We start from the raw sequence: 16,560 nt of genomic DNA on the forward strand, positions 1-16,560 counted from the left end.
AGTACTTCAGCAGTAAAGAAGCTTGATCCTTGCATATAATGTACTTTGGTTGCAAATTTTTGTTTATACAAAACTTTATCATTGTACTTTATAAAAAAGTTACATAGAATTATTAAGAAAAGCTAAAGTTACAGACATTCAAAGTAACATAAAACAAAGTAAATAGTAATTGTAAATATATACAGGTTGATAAATATGAAGCAGTAGATTGCGGAGAATCTTTTTGTTTACCAGGTTGTGAAACACATAAATCTTCACAATCTTTATCCTCACAAATATCACAAAGTGTAGCTTTTCTTGGTTCATAAAATACTCTTGCTCTCCTTGCTAATTGGATTAAATAAAATTATTGACAAATAAAAATTTGTAGAATAAATATTATAAAATTAATAAATTAAAATTCAAAATAATACATTAAGGGGACAGGACAGTTTGAAATTCTGAAAAAATCGATTTTTTTTTTTTGCCTTAAATACTAGTCTGAAGTTCTAAAAGTAATATATGAAAGGTTCCACCCTTTAAAATAAATTATTTTTGGATATAAAAAAGTCACAACCGATTCGCGATCTTGCGTGCAGTACAACACATCGGCAAGTGTATAATGACTTGACGTGACGGTTTATCAGAACGGAACCGGTTTTATAGATAGTAGTATCAGAAAAGTTGAGGAGTCCACATTATATATGTGTATTTTTGGTCTGTTTTGTGTGGATTGACCCAAAATTAAAACGAAATTTTAATAATACTATTTAGCATTTAGGTCCAAAAAAAGTCTATTTAACAATATTACAAACGCGAAAATTGCTGTTTATATTGCTGCTAATATTTTCCATAAAGGCTTTTTCAGTATCTTATGAAATATGGACACTATGAATTTAATCATGAAATCATAGCCGTTGCATTATGCATCACACTTGACGAAAAATGATTAAAACACCCCTAATCGTATCGTTTAAAAACTCTAAAAGAGGTCGAATCACCCGTAGATCTAGTCTATCAACCGTGCCAGAGAATAGGCTTGATAGTAGTCTATCAACTATAAATAACTGCTATTTTGTTAATTTTCAAAAAAATTAAAATATTCGAACGTCAATGTCTAGGGAATATGTTATAATTTCAAGTCCTTTTTGATTCTTTTATGTCACTAATGCCATTTGAAAGGCTATATTGAAAAAAATTACTTCAGAATGATGACGTCACAAAGCTAAATATGAGATTTTTTTTTGAAAAGTTTAAGTTAGTTTTTTAAGCTTTTTACAAAAGCTTATATTAATTAAGCAATTACTTTTTCTCTGGTATTTTTTAAAAATATCACTAATTTTTAAGCATGTCAAACTGTTCTGCTCCCTTAACTTATTTCTAATATATCTTGTTATTATCATATATTATAAAATAATCTATATAATGTTTAAATAACTTACATGAATCATAGTAATCATATATAGTGACTGGTACTGGTTTCTGTTTTGCCACTTTATGTGTCCTAAATGCAGATACTGTAGGACAATATTCTTGTCGATTCATCTATAATATAATATATTATTCTCTTTAACTTTAATCTCAAATTGCTTAATAATATAAATATATTTTTTTCATACCTCATCAAAATATAATATCACAACTGTATCTTCATTTTTAGTTTCTACACGTTTCACATTTTGTGACACTTCGAGACTAGGTAATGATTCCTTATCTACAGTAAAACCAGAAGGTAAATTGACTTCCATCACAACCATATTACTTTCATTTGCTTCTTTAGTTGGAACGAATCTAGTAATAAATATGTATTAAATGTATAATGTTAAACTAAATATTATCTATAAATATTAAACAGATAAAGTGTAACATACCCAGAACAAATTGAAAGTTGTAAATGATTGGCATTGGAATTTTTATCTACTTGAGGGTCTAAAGTGAAGAGTGGCCATGCTCCAGTTACATTTAAATTGTATTGAAATGAAACTTGAATTAAAGCAAATCCATTTCCAGTAGCTGTTATATTAACTAATCGTGTTTTTCTTGGAAGCTTAAAAAATAATAGATATTAGAATCATTTATTAATTATCCATAACACATATTTCAATTGTTTTCTTTAGAATGATCAGTTATTATTTAAATGTAATTTAAATTTACCACTTGTTTTTGAAGTATCATAGAATTGTCAGGATTTATATTTATTTGACTTTGTCCACCTCCTTCATACATAAATGTTATAGAAATGCCATTATTTTTTGTTACTAACTTTTCACCTAACTTTGCTAAAGCTTGTATTCCAATTACTGTATCCTAAAAATTGTTAATGATATATGAACTTGTTACATTTACACAATTTAGTACTTGTAATAATTACCTGTGTAGATGCAAAACCACCTTCAGCATTTCTTTGTTTAACAAGCCATTTCATTATGGGTATAGAATCAACGACTAAATTACGGCTTAGATAAGTTAATAAAGCATAAGATGTCATTTCAACATCAACAGATCGTGGTAGGGAATGATACCATGGATTTTTATCATTTATTGCTATGGGTTTACTCCACCATTTAATATCTTTTTTTGTTGCAACTTTAGATTCTAGTAAATTAAATGCTGCATTCTCATAGGGATGTTTGGCTAAATTTAAGACATATGTGCATATACTCAAAGCATAGACATCGTCTAAATCATTTATGTTTCGAACAATATAATCAATTCCTTTGTTTATTGTATTTCTATATTTTCCATTAGAGACCTATAACATAAAATATAAAAATGCAGTTATAATAGAATCTCATTTATAATAGTGACTAATTTAACCATAATTGAACTTACTGCATTTTCAAGAAAAGCAATGAGAGTAAATGCTGTCAATGCAAGACCTTTAGCAGCTCCACCTTGCATATCTCGATGACTAACTGTTCCTACTTCAGGGAAACTTCCATTAGGTGCTTGATTATTTGATAACCATTGCAAAGCTTCATCTATTATTCTATCTTCAACTGGAATATATGTAGCAGCTGCTTTGAAAGCTTTTGCTACAAAAGCAGTAAGCCTACCACATAAAATGTTAATATAATACAAAATGTTACAATATTTATGAATGTAATTAAATAACTAAATACTTATATACCATGTACTTCCTTTACTATCTGACATGCCAAATGCACTAAATGATCCATCATTGTGTCTGTAAGTTAATTCCCTTTGATAGCCTATTTCCATGTACCGAAGAGCCTTGCCTTGTACTGCTTGCGTTAATTGATTTGTATTCTATAAAGAAATTTTAGTATAAATAAGTATTTAACGACTATCTTTACGATTGTATATAATTATTTTTATGTACAGTCTCTTACTTTGAGATAATTTAATATCATTATGTTTGGAACAAAGTTTAACATATTTTGTTCTCCACAACCAGATGGCATTTTAATTAAATTTGCTAAATTCAAAATACTTGGACCCAGTATATCACCTGATAAAAATATTATTAATGAATATAAATGTATGAATAAAATTTTAATACAATTTTAATACACTAATACATTTTATGCTATGTAAACCATTGATAAATTAATAATTGACAAAAGTAAAATTTGTATTATGAAGAAAGATATATAAAACAGATGAAAAGAAACATCAAAATGTTAAGAATTAAGTAGAAGTACTACTTTTCTATAATTGAATATTCTACTGTAACTTTGTTATTGGAATTTGAAATTCAATTAAAATACATATTCTTTTTCTTTTGGAGCATTGAAAATAGTAGTAAAACTGAAACTTTTATTTTTAAATTTAATAATGAAATTCAATAACTTTAGAGCATTACCTACTGCAGATATTTCAACGTGTTCAGAATCTGATACAGCATTTTTAGGTATATCAATTGTGATATTGGTTGACATACTTGTTGTACTTCTAAGATCTAAGAATGTAGCTTTATTTATATATTGTGTTTCTCCTTCAGCCTGTACATTAATTAATGTAAAAAGTTTTATTTCGATAACAAAATTCAGTTATAAAAAATAAATATATAAGAATTTCGTACCTTAACAAGCAGTTTATGTTCAAGACTATCCCCAGCTAATATACTGTTTGCAGTAGCCTTAATTGTAATGTATCCCAATTCACGTGGGATAATCATGAAGGACACACTACTTCCAGAATTAGCTTTCACTTCTACTTTCTTCTTGCGATATAATTCTAATTCTAAAAAATTGTTAATAATTTATTATATTGTATAAATTGTGAAAAATGTTTTATGTCAAAATATAATCTCACTAGGTATATCTTGAACTTCATTGGATATTTCTGCAAAATCAAATTGACCCTCATTTGTTAATAAAACTTCAGCCATAACATTCTTATTCATATAATTAAATACTACTATTTGAACTGCAACAATTTCTCCTCGAATCACAGAGTAAGGGAGATCCATAGTGATAAAAAATGGTCTAAAAACTTTTAACTGGAAAAAGTTAAATTTTGTTTTTTTTTTTTTTACATTTGTATTATGTAAATTTTTAGATTACTTACATAATCATTTTTGTATTACCTTTCGTGGTTCTTCTATAAGACCTAGTCCATGAACATCATCTATAGAAAATGCAGTAAGTACCCAAGATGTAATTGAATCAGGTACATTCCTTTTCAGCTCATTTTTCCCTTCATACCTATTTTCAATTTCCAATTAATTTTCTAATAATATCTATTTTTTATTGAATTGAATTATTAAGAAACAACTATGTACATAATACTAAGTTTAATGTTTTTGACAATGTTTATAAAAAAGTTATTTCTTAATATAATATTTTGTTCATAAATGTTTTATATATATAATACTTGATAATAAATGCATTTCTTTCACATTTTTTAAATTAAATGTTTTTTTTATAAAATATAAAAGACCTAATGATTGAAGAATGGTACAATATAAAAAAATGTAATTTAAAATACAGAAATTATAGAAATTAGCAATAATATATTCTATTGGTGACTATGTATACCAGTTATGTAAGGACACCCAGAATATTCCAGCTTTGATTTACATAGAAATAATTTATACAAAAAAGCATGATACATGAACGTCACTTATCAAATAATGTATACAAAGCGTGTATATAAGCTTCAAAAACTGAAAGTATTTGAGATAAATACCCTGCAGAGAAGTTTGTAAAAAGCCAGGTGTTTAAGATGTCATGCATTAGGAATACACGGGGCTTATTCCAAACAGGAGGTGGGATGCGAGAGAAGGCATAAGGACCTGCCAGTGGTGGTCTTGTTGCTAGTTTGTGCGTTACAGGTGGACCAAGGTCTGGTCGAAGTGTGGATGCCCCATGAGGTGAGCCTGTTATTCTACCCTCCAGTATTCCCGGTTGTTCTGTAATCCAATTCTAGACATTGTATTATATCAGCACAACCAAGGGAATAAGAAAAAATAATATAACACTACTGGAGACCTTTTTTTGTACATTTCATTTAAAATATCGTTATTTTTTACATTTTATGTTCTATAATAATAGTGGTTTTATATTCTTAGATATAATTAGATAATTAAATTGCAGAAAACATAAGTTCCGATAAATCCACCACCATAGCATTAAATTACATAAAACTGCTAATGAAATATTAGTAATTTTATTTAAAAAATGATATAGTATGTTAAATGTTTTTAAGTAGTTAATACACAGTAATATTTATGTTTATTTAATGTATGAGTTATATCAATGGTGTTGTTTTAATAATAATGCAGAGTGTTTTCAGCAGATAAAAATTTTCAATGGCATTACCCAGCATCAAGCGTTTGCCAAAGCCAAGTTTCAGGGAAATTCTTGCGTATTTTCGTCTTCTTTGATGGTAATGCAATCGAACTGAAACTTCCAGCAGCTGGTGCGCTTAAGGAGTGCGCTAAACCAGATCTGTAGTATACTATACAGACATAAGCCTTGTTAAGTAATAAATACGTGATCTGATTAACTAAAGATTTGATAGTAAGTATTATATGAAAAATTAGATTTAAGAACATTCTTCTTACTCTACATTGCAAATGAATAAAATATCGTTGACTAATATGTTATGGTATTAGAAAATATTTAGTATCACATGTAAGAGATAGGTACTATTAGTAATAAATTTAATAAGCCATATAAAATGCAGTTCACTCACGAATTGGTAAATTTTCATGAACATATCCATTTGTTATGATGATAGCACCACATTCCTATTAAAAAATATTCAGATTAACATTTTTAATGAAAAATGGAGAAAAGAATCTAAATAATAGAACTAATTTATTTACTCTGAAAACATCATTGGCTGTAGCTGAACCAGGACTCCATAAAAATCGATCGAAAACTGAGTCCATATAAGGCGACTGATTTACATTATCATACGATTTTAACTCTTTGTATACTTGCTCCTATAATAAAAATATATTATAATTATTTTTCATTATAACAAGATTCGAATCGACAAATATTATTTATTAAATTACTCACATATGAAATATCATTGCCAGATTTTAAAAGTATAGATCTTTGATCTACGCCTAATAACCCAACATATGAATTTGGTTTTGAGGTAATAACTAAATTGACATTTTCTCCTGGTGCAACTTCTTCGGGTGCCATTTTGATATCAACCTTAAATAAAAAAACATATTAATATTTAAGCTTATTATCGCCTATAATTAAATTTTTTAGAAAATTAACTTACGAAATTTTGAAGTACTCCTTCTAGTTCTATATCCAAAGCATCTGCAATGATTTCTCCATCATTTCCTACATAATATACGATTACATGTGCAGTAGGAGCCATAACATATGTTGCTAAGAATCTGAAATATGTTTCATGTTTTATAAGCAATTCATGAAAAAAATGGATTATTTTGTAATAAGAAATTAACAAATATTTACTTAAAACTTGTCGTATGTTTATTTTGTACGTATATAGAACCTGCATCCAAAATATCGCCGCGTCCAAATATTTCGTAATTAATGTATTTCAATAGAATTGTAGAATTTACTTCTATTTCTACATCTCGATTAACCTTATAAAAGATTACCATACTTAATATTGACCATAATATATCCAAAATAGTTTAAATGAAATAAAAATGACTATACCATAGGTTTAACAGTTTTCAAAGTTGCTTGTATATATTCATTATTCTGAGACATGGCTTGGTTTGTTGATGGGAACCATTCATGAAGATTTAAATATTGAGCCTATTTATAACAATTTTTTAATAGTGATAGTTAAATTATTGTTTTTATTATTATTTTAGTATTTTCATATTTTGTTATTATATTGTATTATAACTTACCTCGATGTTTAAAGGATATGAAATGTTATCATCAGTTTTAGGTGGGTAAAAATCCAATTTTATCATTCCATTTTCATCCAACATACCACTAATATTTGTATATGTGAACTGATTATCAGTAATGTAAGTATATCCATATTTTATTGTAACAGGATTTTTATTATCTCTTACTGGTGTTCCATCATGATATGTTAATTTTATCTATAAAAATTTTGTCCATATATTGTTAAATTCAAATTTAAATTATATCATGAATAAATGTTTACATACAAATGCTGTATACTTTAATCCTGGTTTATAATATTCTGATGTTTTTATTAAATCCATTGTGTATTTATGCTTATGTAATGTTATGTGTGTAGAAGTATTCTGTCTTCTGCCAGTTAAAGATTCTTCTACGGTAACATCAATCATAACAGGTCTTTCATATTCATCAGTTAATCTATAAAAAATAGGATTAAATTACATTGTGTTTTGAAAAATATATAATAATATTTTGTTAACATATATATATATATACCTCAATTCATCATGAATGTTAAAATCAACAATCACTTTTCCATCTATAGGAATTACTTTTCGTACAGGTTGTTGATATATTGGTTGTATAACACCAGAAAAAATATCAGGATAAACTGTAACAGTTGCTTCTCCTTTCACTGGTTTGCCATAAGTATACCTAAATGATTTGCACTTTGAAATAAATAATTTTTGTCAAATTTTTTAGGAGAGTATTAAAATATCATGCATTAAATAACATCAATGACACTGTTATAATTGTGAAAGAGAAATAAATTAAACTTAATCTATTATATAGTTTCAAAACTTAAAAAAATATAACTTTACCTAATTATTAGAATTCACTTACTTGGCATAGATGGTTGCAGTGATTTGTGATTCTTTAAATGTAAAATGTTTAGGTGCCTCAATTGTTACTTCAAAATTAGGTAATACATATTCAGCAACTTCAAAATCTTTTTCAAATGTTTGATCACCAACATTTACTGTGATTTTCCAAATACCTAAAACTGGAAACTCAGACAATTCAATTTCCCCATTAAAAATTCCATGGGTTACAGGTGGGCGAATCCATTGCTTAATTCTATTTTCTTTTCCATCCTATAATAATATAATGTACATTCAAAAATGTATTATACAGTATTTATTTAAAAATACTTACTGTAACATAAATGTCTACTAATCTTTCAAGTGCAGGTCTGAGTCTGGAATTCAATAAAATACATCGAAACATAACTTTATTTCCTGGTTTATAAATTGCTCTGTCAGTTTGAATAAACACTGAATAACTTTTAGGAACATAACCCACTGGCTTTGAATTTGAAAATTCTATTCCAGACAAACCACGTGCAGTTAATTGGTATTTACCAGGAACAATATCACCTATCTAAAATTTGTATAAAATATGTCTAATATGTAAAAGATTAACAAATGTAAATACATTTACCTCGAATCGTAAAATTCTTGTAGTATATGGTTGTACACGTGTAACTTGAGATACATTAAATATCTCTCCATTATCAAACAATCCAGTTAACTCAATGTATATTGTTGATGGTGTTGATACACCAGTAGTACTTATAGCTACATGATATTCTGAATCAGGTCGTACTATTTTTGGAGCTACTATGCTATAATATCTTAAAAAAATATATTAAGTAATCTAATTATTAAAATATTTTAAATAATTAATTTTATAAAATGTTTTATAATATAATGTTTCTTATGTATTTATTATATCTATAATTTTAATTCAATATTTATTAAAATAACTAAAATGCATATATACATACGATTCTGCAGTCACATTTAGAATTATGCTGAATAAAAAAACAATATGGAACCACTGCCAATCCATTTTTTAGTCCCTACAAAAAATTATATTTTTTCAATTAATTTACATCAAAGGAATGACTTACATGTCTTTTTAATTTAATAAAATTATAGTAATTGTTACCAGTAATTATTATTTTATTACAGTAAATTTATGGTAGAGGTATTTTTATTTAGTTTGTACTGTGATAAAAATAAAAAATTATTTGTATTGTGAGATTAAGTATTATATAATTCTATATCTTTGTTATAAATACAAACAATAATTATTTTATTACATAATTTGATAATCATCAACACTTAAAATAGTCATACCGGTTTTTCCACTGACAATTACTCGATGATTTATTTACATAATCGCGTGAATAAAGCAAGGGAAAACCAAGTGTCAAGAACGTCATTTCGACGAAATTACAATACAATTTTTTACCTTTTTTCATTAAAACTTTATGAAAAAGTATTTACTTTGTATTTTACAAACAATAATAATAAAATCCACCCACAACATTTAATACCTAATTCGAATATGTTTTATAAATTTATGTATTTTACCTTTTCATAAATTTTATTTTGTTAAATATGTTTTACGATAATTTACTTTAATAGAATAAAAATTGTTTACATAAATTCTTGATTTATAAAATTGTATTGTAACAATCCTAATACAAATAAGTATTAATGTTACAATACTATCACATTTCTTTGTATATACAGAATTCATGATGTATGATAACCGCATATTAATTAATTTTTTTTCCGATATATGTATAAATATCAATAATATTGTGTATCTAAATAGTAGAACACATAATTCATTATGTTATAATTATACTATTTACATATCTATAATTTTGTAGAATATCGCGTATTTATATTTGGATATTTAATTAACTTAATAATTAATTAACAAATCAATAATGGATAAAAGCGATAAATTCTGCCATATGCTGCTGTTATGAGAATTTTTGCATTGACATCTTGCGTTCAATCTATCATTTTCTACTTGTGATATAAAACATTGGTAACTTGCGTGATGTATTGCAGAAACAAATTATTAAACGAAATTTAGGTTTCCCGTTAGATTATTATCATATTTTTTGTTTTTCTTTGTTTTGTTTTTTTTAATTAGCATGTTTTTTTTTATTTTCAGTAAAAATTAATTTGTAGAAATATTATATTACTATTATAAATAGAAAAAAGGTTTTAATAAAAGGAAAGTTATTTAAATTACTAACAAGTTCAAAATCGCATCGACGAAATATTATTTAATTTTTAGCAATATATTTGAATGATATATTTGAGAATAGTGATACTTTCAAAATATACCTTGAAATTTAATTATATTATCTATTTTTAAATTATTCATTCTATTTTACTTTATTTAAAAACTTCAAAGTAAGTTAGAATGAGGTAAAAGCATAATAAAACTATTATTTTTCATCAAAAATTCCTTTTTTTCTTTGCAAGAAATATATGTACCAAACGTTATATATTCTTTAAAATCATTTGACCAACGGAGTGTACTTGGTGAGTAGAAAGTAGTACATTAGAAGTTTACATTTTATAAGTCCCCAAAACCCGATTTACGCTACAGATTTGTACCGATTTTATGATTTAACTGTGCGTCCGGATAATATAGAAAATATGTTAGTATCAATTAAATGTATTAAAAAAGTTTTTAATAACTTATTAATTTGTTAAATTTCCACTCACAGAAAAAAGAAAATACATTTGTTATAATTTCTTCAATAGATAGATGAAAGAATGATCTATGGTAAGATCGCGTCATCTTATAAAATAGTTATAGACGGTGACTCACCTCGTCAAAGGACCTATGTTCTTAATTTTTTCAGAGATATCGTGATGCAAATTGCGTAATAACACTGTCCTCTTGAAAAAAAGAAACTAAAAAAGAAAATGTAGAAGGGCACAAAATAGCGACGTTTTCAATGCAACAGTTAGACGGATACTAACAAGCACTACCAATCATGGCCCCAAGAAAGCAGGCGGGCAGCGCAGGTTTCCCTTCCTTCTGGCTGCTTCACTTCTACTGTACCTGTCACGTTTTTACCGTTATAGGAATAACAAGCTACTGAAGTACCAGTGCTGTTAACTCTGTTCGTCTGCATAAATTTCAGTATCTTGTCGCGAACTATATTTTGATGCATCGCTTGCGATCAAAAGTATATGCCACGTTAATCTATCCATGATGTTACGATCTTTTACCTAATATTTTACGACTTTTTTTTAAATAATAGATTAGAAATAAATCGATATTGATATATAAGTACTTTGTTCCTAAATTATGTTTGTATACACTAATGTTAAATAAATAAGAAAATAAATAAGAAAATAACCAAACAAAATCATTTGAATGTTTCTGGAAATTTATTAAAATTGCCTTATGTTATTTAATTTTAACGGATTTTTGTGGTTTTTAATTTTACAGAAATCTAAGAAATGTTAGATTATTTCAAGTAATATAAGTTTTTAAATTGTAATAACAATATTTCATTTAATACCGATATTTCTTTCATTCATTTATGAAAAATTAGTTTGTTTTACAAAGTAATTATTTGATGATTTTTTTACAGAAGAGATATTGAAGAGATTATACATGATTGCTGTATATTTAAATATTTAATGAATTTTGTTTACTATTTTTGATGTAAATTTTGTACATAGTTTAATGTATGTCGTGTTTAACACAAAGTAAATTAATATTGTGTATAAACAAAGGAAAATAATTTCTAAGAAAATCTCATTTGAAAATGTACCTTTGTATAAAAGTAATGTTGTTTCGCATCAAATATTAGATATCAAATAATAGGTAATAGATAGAAATTTATGTTAATCATATATTGTACATCGATCATCAAGGACACTATTCTATTTTTAAGAAGCTATGAGATCGACTTAACGTGTAGGAGTCCCATTTACTAATATTTACTTATATACATACATATATTTGACGAACTAACGCAATATCATAAAGGAAATATATATGAATGGCACTTTTAACTGCGCATGTCCTTCTTTAATGCGATTATCTTTTTTTTAATCATATGCTCTCTTCACCTTTCCTTTTATAACAGAACGTTCTTATTTCTTGCAACATAGTCGGTTTATACCTCAATGACTTTGACCGACCAATACATATTTGGGCTCTAGACTAATACGAATTAATGATTTTCATGCACATTACAAAGAAAATTAAGTAATGGTTAAAAAACAAATATTACTTTCAAAATATGAAAAATATAAAACTAATAATATTCTTTACAGAAATCATGTTTAATTAGTAACATAGTTCAATATGCGCGTTATACACATTTATAAATTTATTAACAAGATTTAAGAAACAAAACAGTCGTTTAGAAAATTATTGTACGGTTTTTATTTTCTAAAATATATTGATAAAAAATAGAAATTGTACAACGAGATAATATTTCATACATCGGTATATTACATATATGCTTTATAAAGACCATAACTAATATTGAATTGAAAAAATCAAACGAAACTTTTGTAATGAAAGTTAGGCAACATATTTTTTTCCAATTATACAAATACTTTTACAAAAAGCAATAATGTATAAATATTTTTTGCTTCCACAATATCCAATTTCAAATTATATTTTTATAACCTTTTTCATTAAATCCACTCTGTTGATGATAGAATGTGCTCCCAGTTCATATCAACATAGTAGAAATGTTCAATGGAGTTCAGATCAAAGGTTTAGCTTTGCTAATTAGGTATAATATTCATGTATCGATACATAAGAAACATTTTAACTTATTTAGAGAATTGTTTAGAGTCATTGTCATGTAGGAACGACTATCTTACATATATCGTTGTTTTTAGCAAATTGCATTGAATATCACAAAAAAATTGCAATATTTCCTAATTTTCGACTTGAATGACTTAAATTCTATTTAACTTATTGTTATTAACATATGTTACTTTATTATGACTTTTGCAAATATTTACTTAGAAGATTTACAGTTTATAAACATATGTATATGTTTGCTATATAATTCATATTTTTTGTTTCTCAATACATAAATTAGTCTCCTAAATATTGATACTGCAAGTTTCTTGATTACATTATTTCTTAGCTGTTGTCGGTAGATACATATGTTATACAAGTATATAGGGTATCCGTGTTAAGTTTTGTTACCATTTTTTAGGCATTTCCGCAGTGCAATTAAAAAATGTTTTAAACAAAAATTTTTAATATTTATTGGGCTACATGTTCCCATATTAAATCTCAAAAAATGCTGTTTTATGTGATGCTATATGTTTTTGATGTCACAGGATTATTGCTATAATTTATATTACGACCTTAAAATATACTATTACCTTTAAATGACGTTCATTCTCTTCGTTTATTAAAACACCGAGCGGCCCAAGGCTGAGAGATTGTTTTATTTCTTTATTAGCAGTGTCCCATGACCGCGGACACTTCGACCATTCGAATAAGCTAATGGAGTTTAAGGTCATTTCAAGGTCATAATATAATAAACTGGTGAATTTGTCTCGACGTTAGTAACAATTCCATCACATCAACAATATATTGTGTCATTTAAAAAAGTCACGGTTACCTTGACTTTTTTACGTAAAAAGCATTTTTTGAGACTTCATAATATGGGAACATATAGTCCATTAAATACCAAAAGAATTTTGTTTGAAACATTTTTTAATTATACCATCGGAAATGTCTTAAAACTGGTGACAAAACGCGAACACCCTGTATATATATAGTTGACAGTGATTTCAGTGCCTGTATGAATAATGATAACAAGTTTCAGTAAATGTTTGCAAGAAATAATAACAAACAGGAAAGAAAAATCTATTACATAATTTATAATAGAATTTTACTATTTTGACTACTCATATCGATTTGAGTTGATATTATGATATTATACAGTTCTATTATCATTTATTGAAAATTGTCAGCAACATTATATAAATTTACTTTTTAAACGAATAAAATTTATATTGTATATTTTTTGTTAATATCATTGATATTATCAAATTTGTGCAACATTATATCATACCAAATGATATATCATTAAAAAGATGTTCATATTTTTGTTTTTTTAAATTTTATTTAATTTGAAATAAAACACAATAGATTGAAATAAAATTTAATTTAAAGATATTCTTTTTCCTCCTTCCAGAATAGTGTTTCATTTTTCTAATAATACAACAGTATTAAATTAGAACCTAATTATTACGTATTACATTTGTTTCAAAATGTTTAATACTACAAAAGTCGAGAAAAAATTATTTTGAACAAAAGCCAGTTAATCTTTCAACGGCTATAAATTACAAATTATCTACAAATTATCACAAATTCTTAAAAAAGTTATTTCTTCAATAAAAATCAAGATTATTTTGATATCTTAAAATAATATTATGTATTTGTGATTTCTTAATATTATAGTTAATGTTAAGGTCAATCCAACGGCCTAATATATTCTGACCTTGACATGACTTTGCGTTTAAAAATATGAGGTCGATCAACGGAAATGTTAACGTAGAAGATTATGTTATTCGGATCAAATTATATGTTCAAAATTTGCAATTCAACAGAAAAATTTAACGTTATATTTTGATTTTCAATAAAATTACATAAAAATGTAACAAATTCAATGACTATAAACTCATTACAAAAAAAAGCATAAAGTTAGAAAATTAGCATAACTTGTACAGCGTCGTTATATAGTAATGCGGTTAGAAATGAAAATTTTTTTTTCATATACCGATAAATAAATGCATCTTTTGACTAACATAGAGTAAATGTTGCTATGATCTTTAAAATTTTTCCATGGAGAGATCAAATATTGTTGATCTTTGACATGTCTCACGTTCGTAAATGTTTACATCTTGGTATTTATGTCTTAGCAAAAATAAGAAGTATTTTACAAAATATCGATTTTTTCAACAGTATATTTCCCTATATATATATACAGGGCAATTTACTTAAATTAAGCATCTAAGTTATTTTCGTTATTATGAAAGTTAGGAAAAAATAGCAATAGAATGTTTGAATGGTTCCAAAGCGTGCGTCTGATGGTGACAAAAAGAAGTCCTGTCACAGTCATGTTAGTGGTTTTCTTAAGGACATCGACATTTTTTTGCACATTAACATTTATCTTTTATAGTGCGATGTTATAGTCGGTATGAAAACGAGTTCAATGATCTATAATATCATGACCTTGAGATGACCTTGGATACGAAAAGAGTGTTGACATTTAAAGGATATAGAAACGAAGGAATTTATCTTGTTTTTTCTGACATTTCAATAGTATACTAATAATATGTACTTTTCATACTGCGAAGTTGTAAAAAATGAAATTGTCGGTTCACTTTTCATTGACGGAAGCTTATACAACGTAACATGTTTGCGAATAGGACGTGGTGCAATCGTTATCTGATCACCGCGATCGTCACATTTGTCGTTATTATAGTACTTCTTGTAGGAAGTTTTAAAATCCACCATTTATAACAAAATCCCCGCAACAACAGATAATATGGAAAAAAGAATCCAGAATACATGTTACATAACAACTCGCGGAAATATTACAAAAGATACAGTTCAAACATTTCCTTATCATCTACAGAAATATACTAATGTAGGCGACCAACACTTTCAGCATTTTCAGTTAAATAAGATAAATTCCTCTGTTTCTATATTCTTTAAATGTCAACACGTTTTTTCATTTTCAAGGTCATCTCAAGGTCATGGTATTATAGATCATTGAATTCGTTTTCATACCGACTATAACATCGCACTATAAAAGATAAATGTTAATATGCAAACAAATGTCGATGTCCTTGAAAAAACCACTAACATGACTGTGACAGGACTTCTTTTTGTCACCATCAGATGCACGCTTTGGAATCATTCAAACATTCTATTGTTATTTTTTCCTAACTTTCATAGTAATAAAAATAACTTAGATGTTTAATTTAAGTAAATCTCCCTGTACATATACATGTGTATATGTACATGCATGTACTATGTATAGTATATGCTATCAACTTATTAATCATTCGTTTATTTGATTTCTTATTTTCATTAAATTGAATTATATAGCTTGAATATTATCAGTTTTTAGTATACGTTTCAATTTTATAAAAACTTGATATAAATATGTGTGTATGTTCTTTCAATATGTCAGTTAAATATTGTGAATTTATTTCATTTCTTTTAGAGTATAACAATTTAATGGTTGTAGTATTTCTTACAGTTATATTGTTAAAAGACCCATATTTACAATATTTACAATCTGAAACCTGAATATGTTCTTAATATGAATTGTTTCTTAATTCTATATTTGTCTATGACTGAAACAAAGAGTTTGTCAAATTAATTATGCATTTCTGATAAAAGTAATATA

General features: G+C 26.4%; 1 protein-coding gene across 2 annotated transcripts; it reads right to left on the reverse strand.

The window, feature by feature from the left end:
• Window positions 1-93: 93 nt before the first annotated feature.
• On the reverse strand, window positions 94-11,361 carry LOC108549412 (CD109 antigen). 2 transcript variants are annotated; one of them, XM_017902774.1, is made up of 28 exons: window positions 10,971-11,361; window positions 9,112-9,186; window positions 8,766-8,958; window positions 8,481-8,705; window positions 8,169-8,419; window positions 7,821-7,979; window positions 7,571-7,742; window positions 7,301-7,501; window positions 7,101-7,202; window positions 6,891-7,024; window positions 6,691-6,811; window positions 6,474-6,617; window positions 6,275-6,394; window positions 6,142-6,196; window positions 5,766-5,904; window positions 4,532-4,649; window positions 4,258-4,444; window positions 4,025-4,185; window positions 3,806-3,944; window positions 3,333-3,451; window positions 3,110-3,249; window positions 2,812-3,031; window positions 2,351-2,731; window positions 2,134-2,286; window positions 1,851-2,026; window positions 1,599-1,770; window positions 1,422-1,524; window positions 94-327 (listed from the first exon to the last, which is right to left on the reverse strand). In XM_017902774.1, exons 2-28 carry the CDS (start codon window positions 9,174-9,176, stop codon window positions 113-115), a joined length of 4,365 nt encoding a protein of 1,454 aa, XP_017758263.1. In that variant the 5' UTR covers window positions 9,177-9,186; window positions 10,971-11,361; the 3' UTR covers window positions 94-112. The 2 variants fall into 2 exon arrangements, with proteins under 2 accessions (XP_017758263.1, XP_017758262.1); XM_017902773.1 differs by lacking the exon at window positions 5,766-5,904 and adding an exon at window positions 5,134-5,356 and having other exon boundaries at window positions 10,971-11,360.
• Between the last annotated feature and the right edge of the window lie 5,199 nt (window positions 11,362-16,560).

The sequence above is a fragment of the Eufriesea mexicana genome, unplaced genomic scaffold (assembly GCF_001483705.2).
Source record: "Eufriesea mexicana isolate 0111107269 unplaced genomic scaffold, ASM148370v2 scaffold1992, whole genome shotgun sequence".
Classification (NCBI taxonomy): domain Eukaryota; kingdom Metazoa; phylum Arthropoda; class Insecta; order Hymenoptera; family Apidae; genus Eufriesea; species Eufriesea mexicana.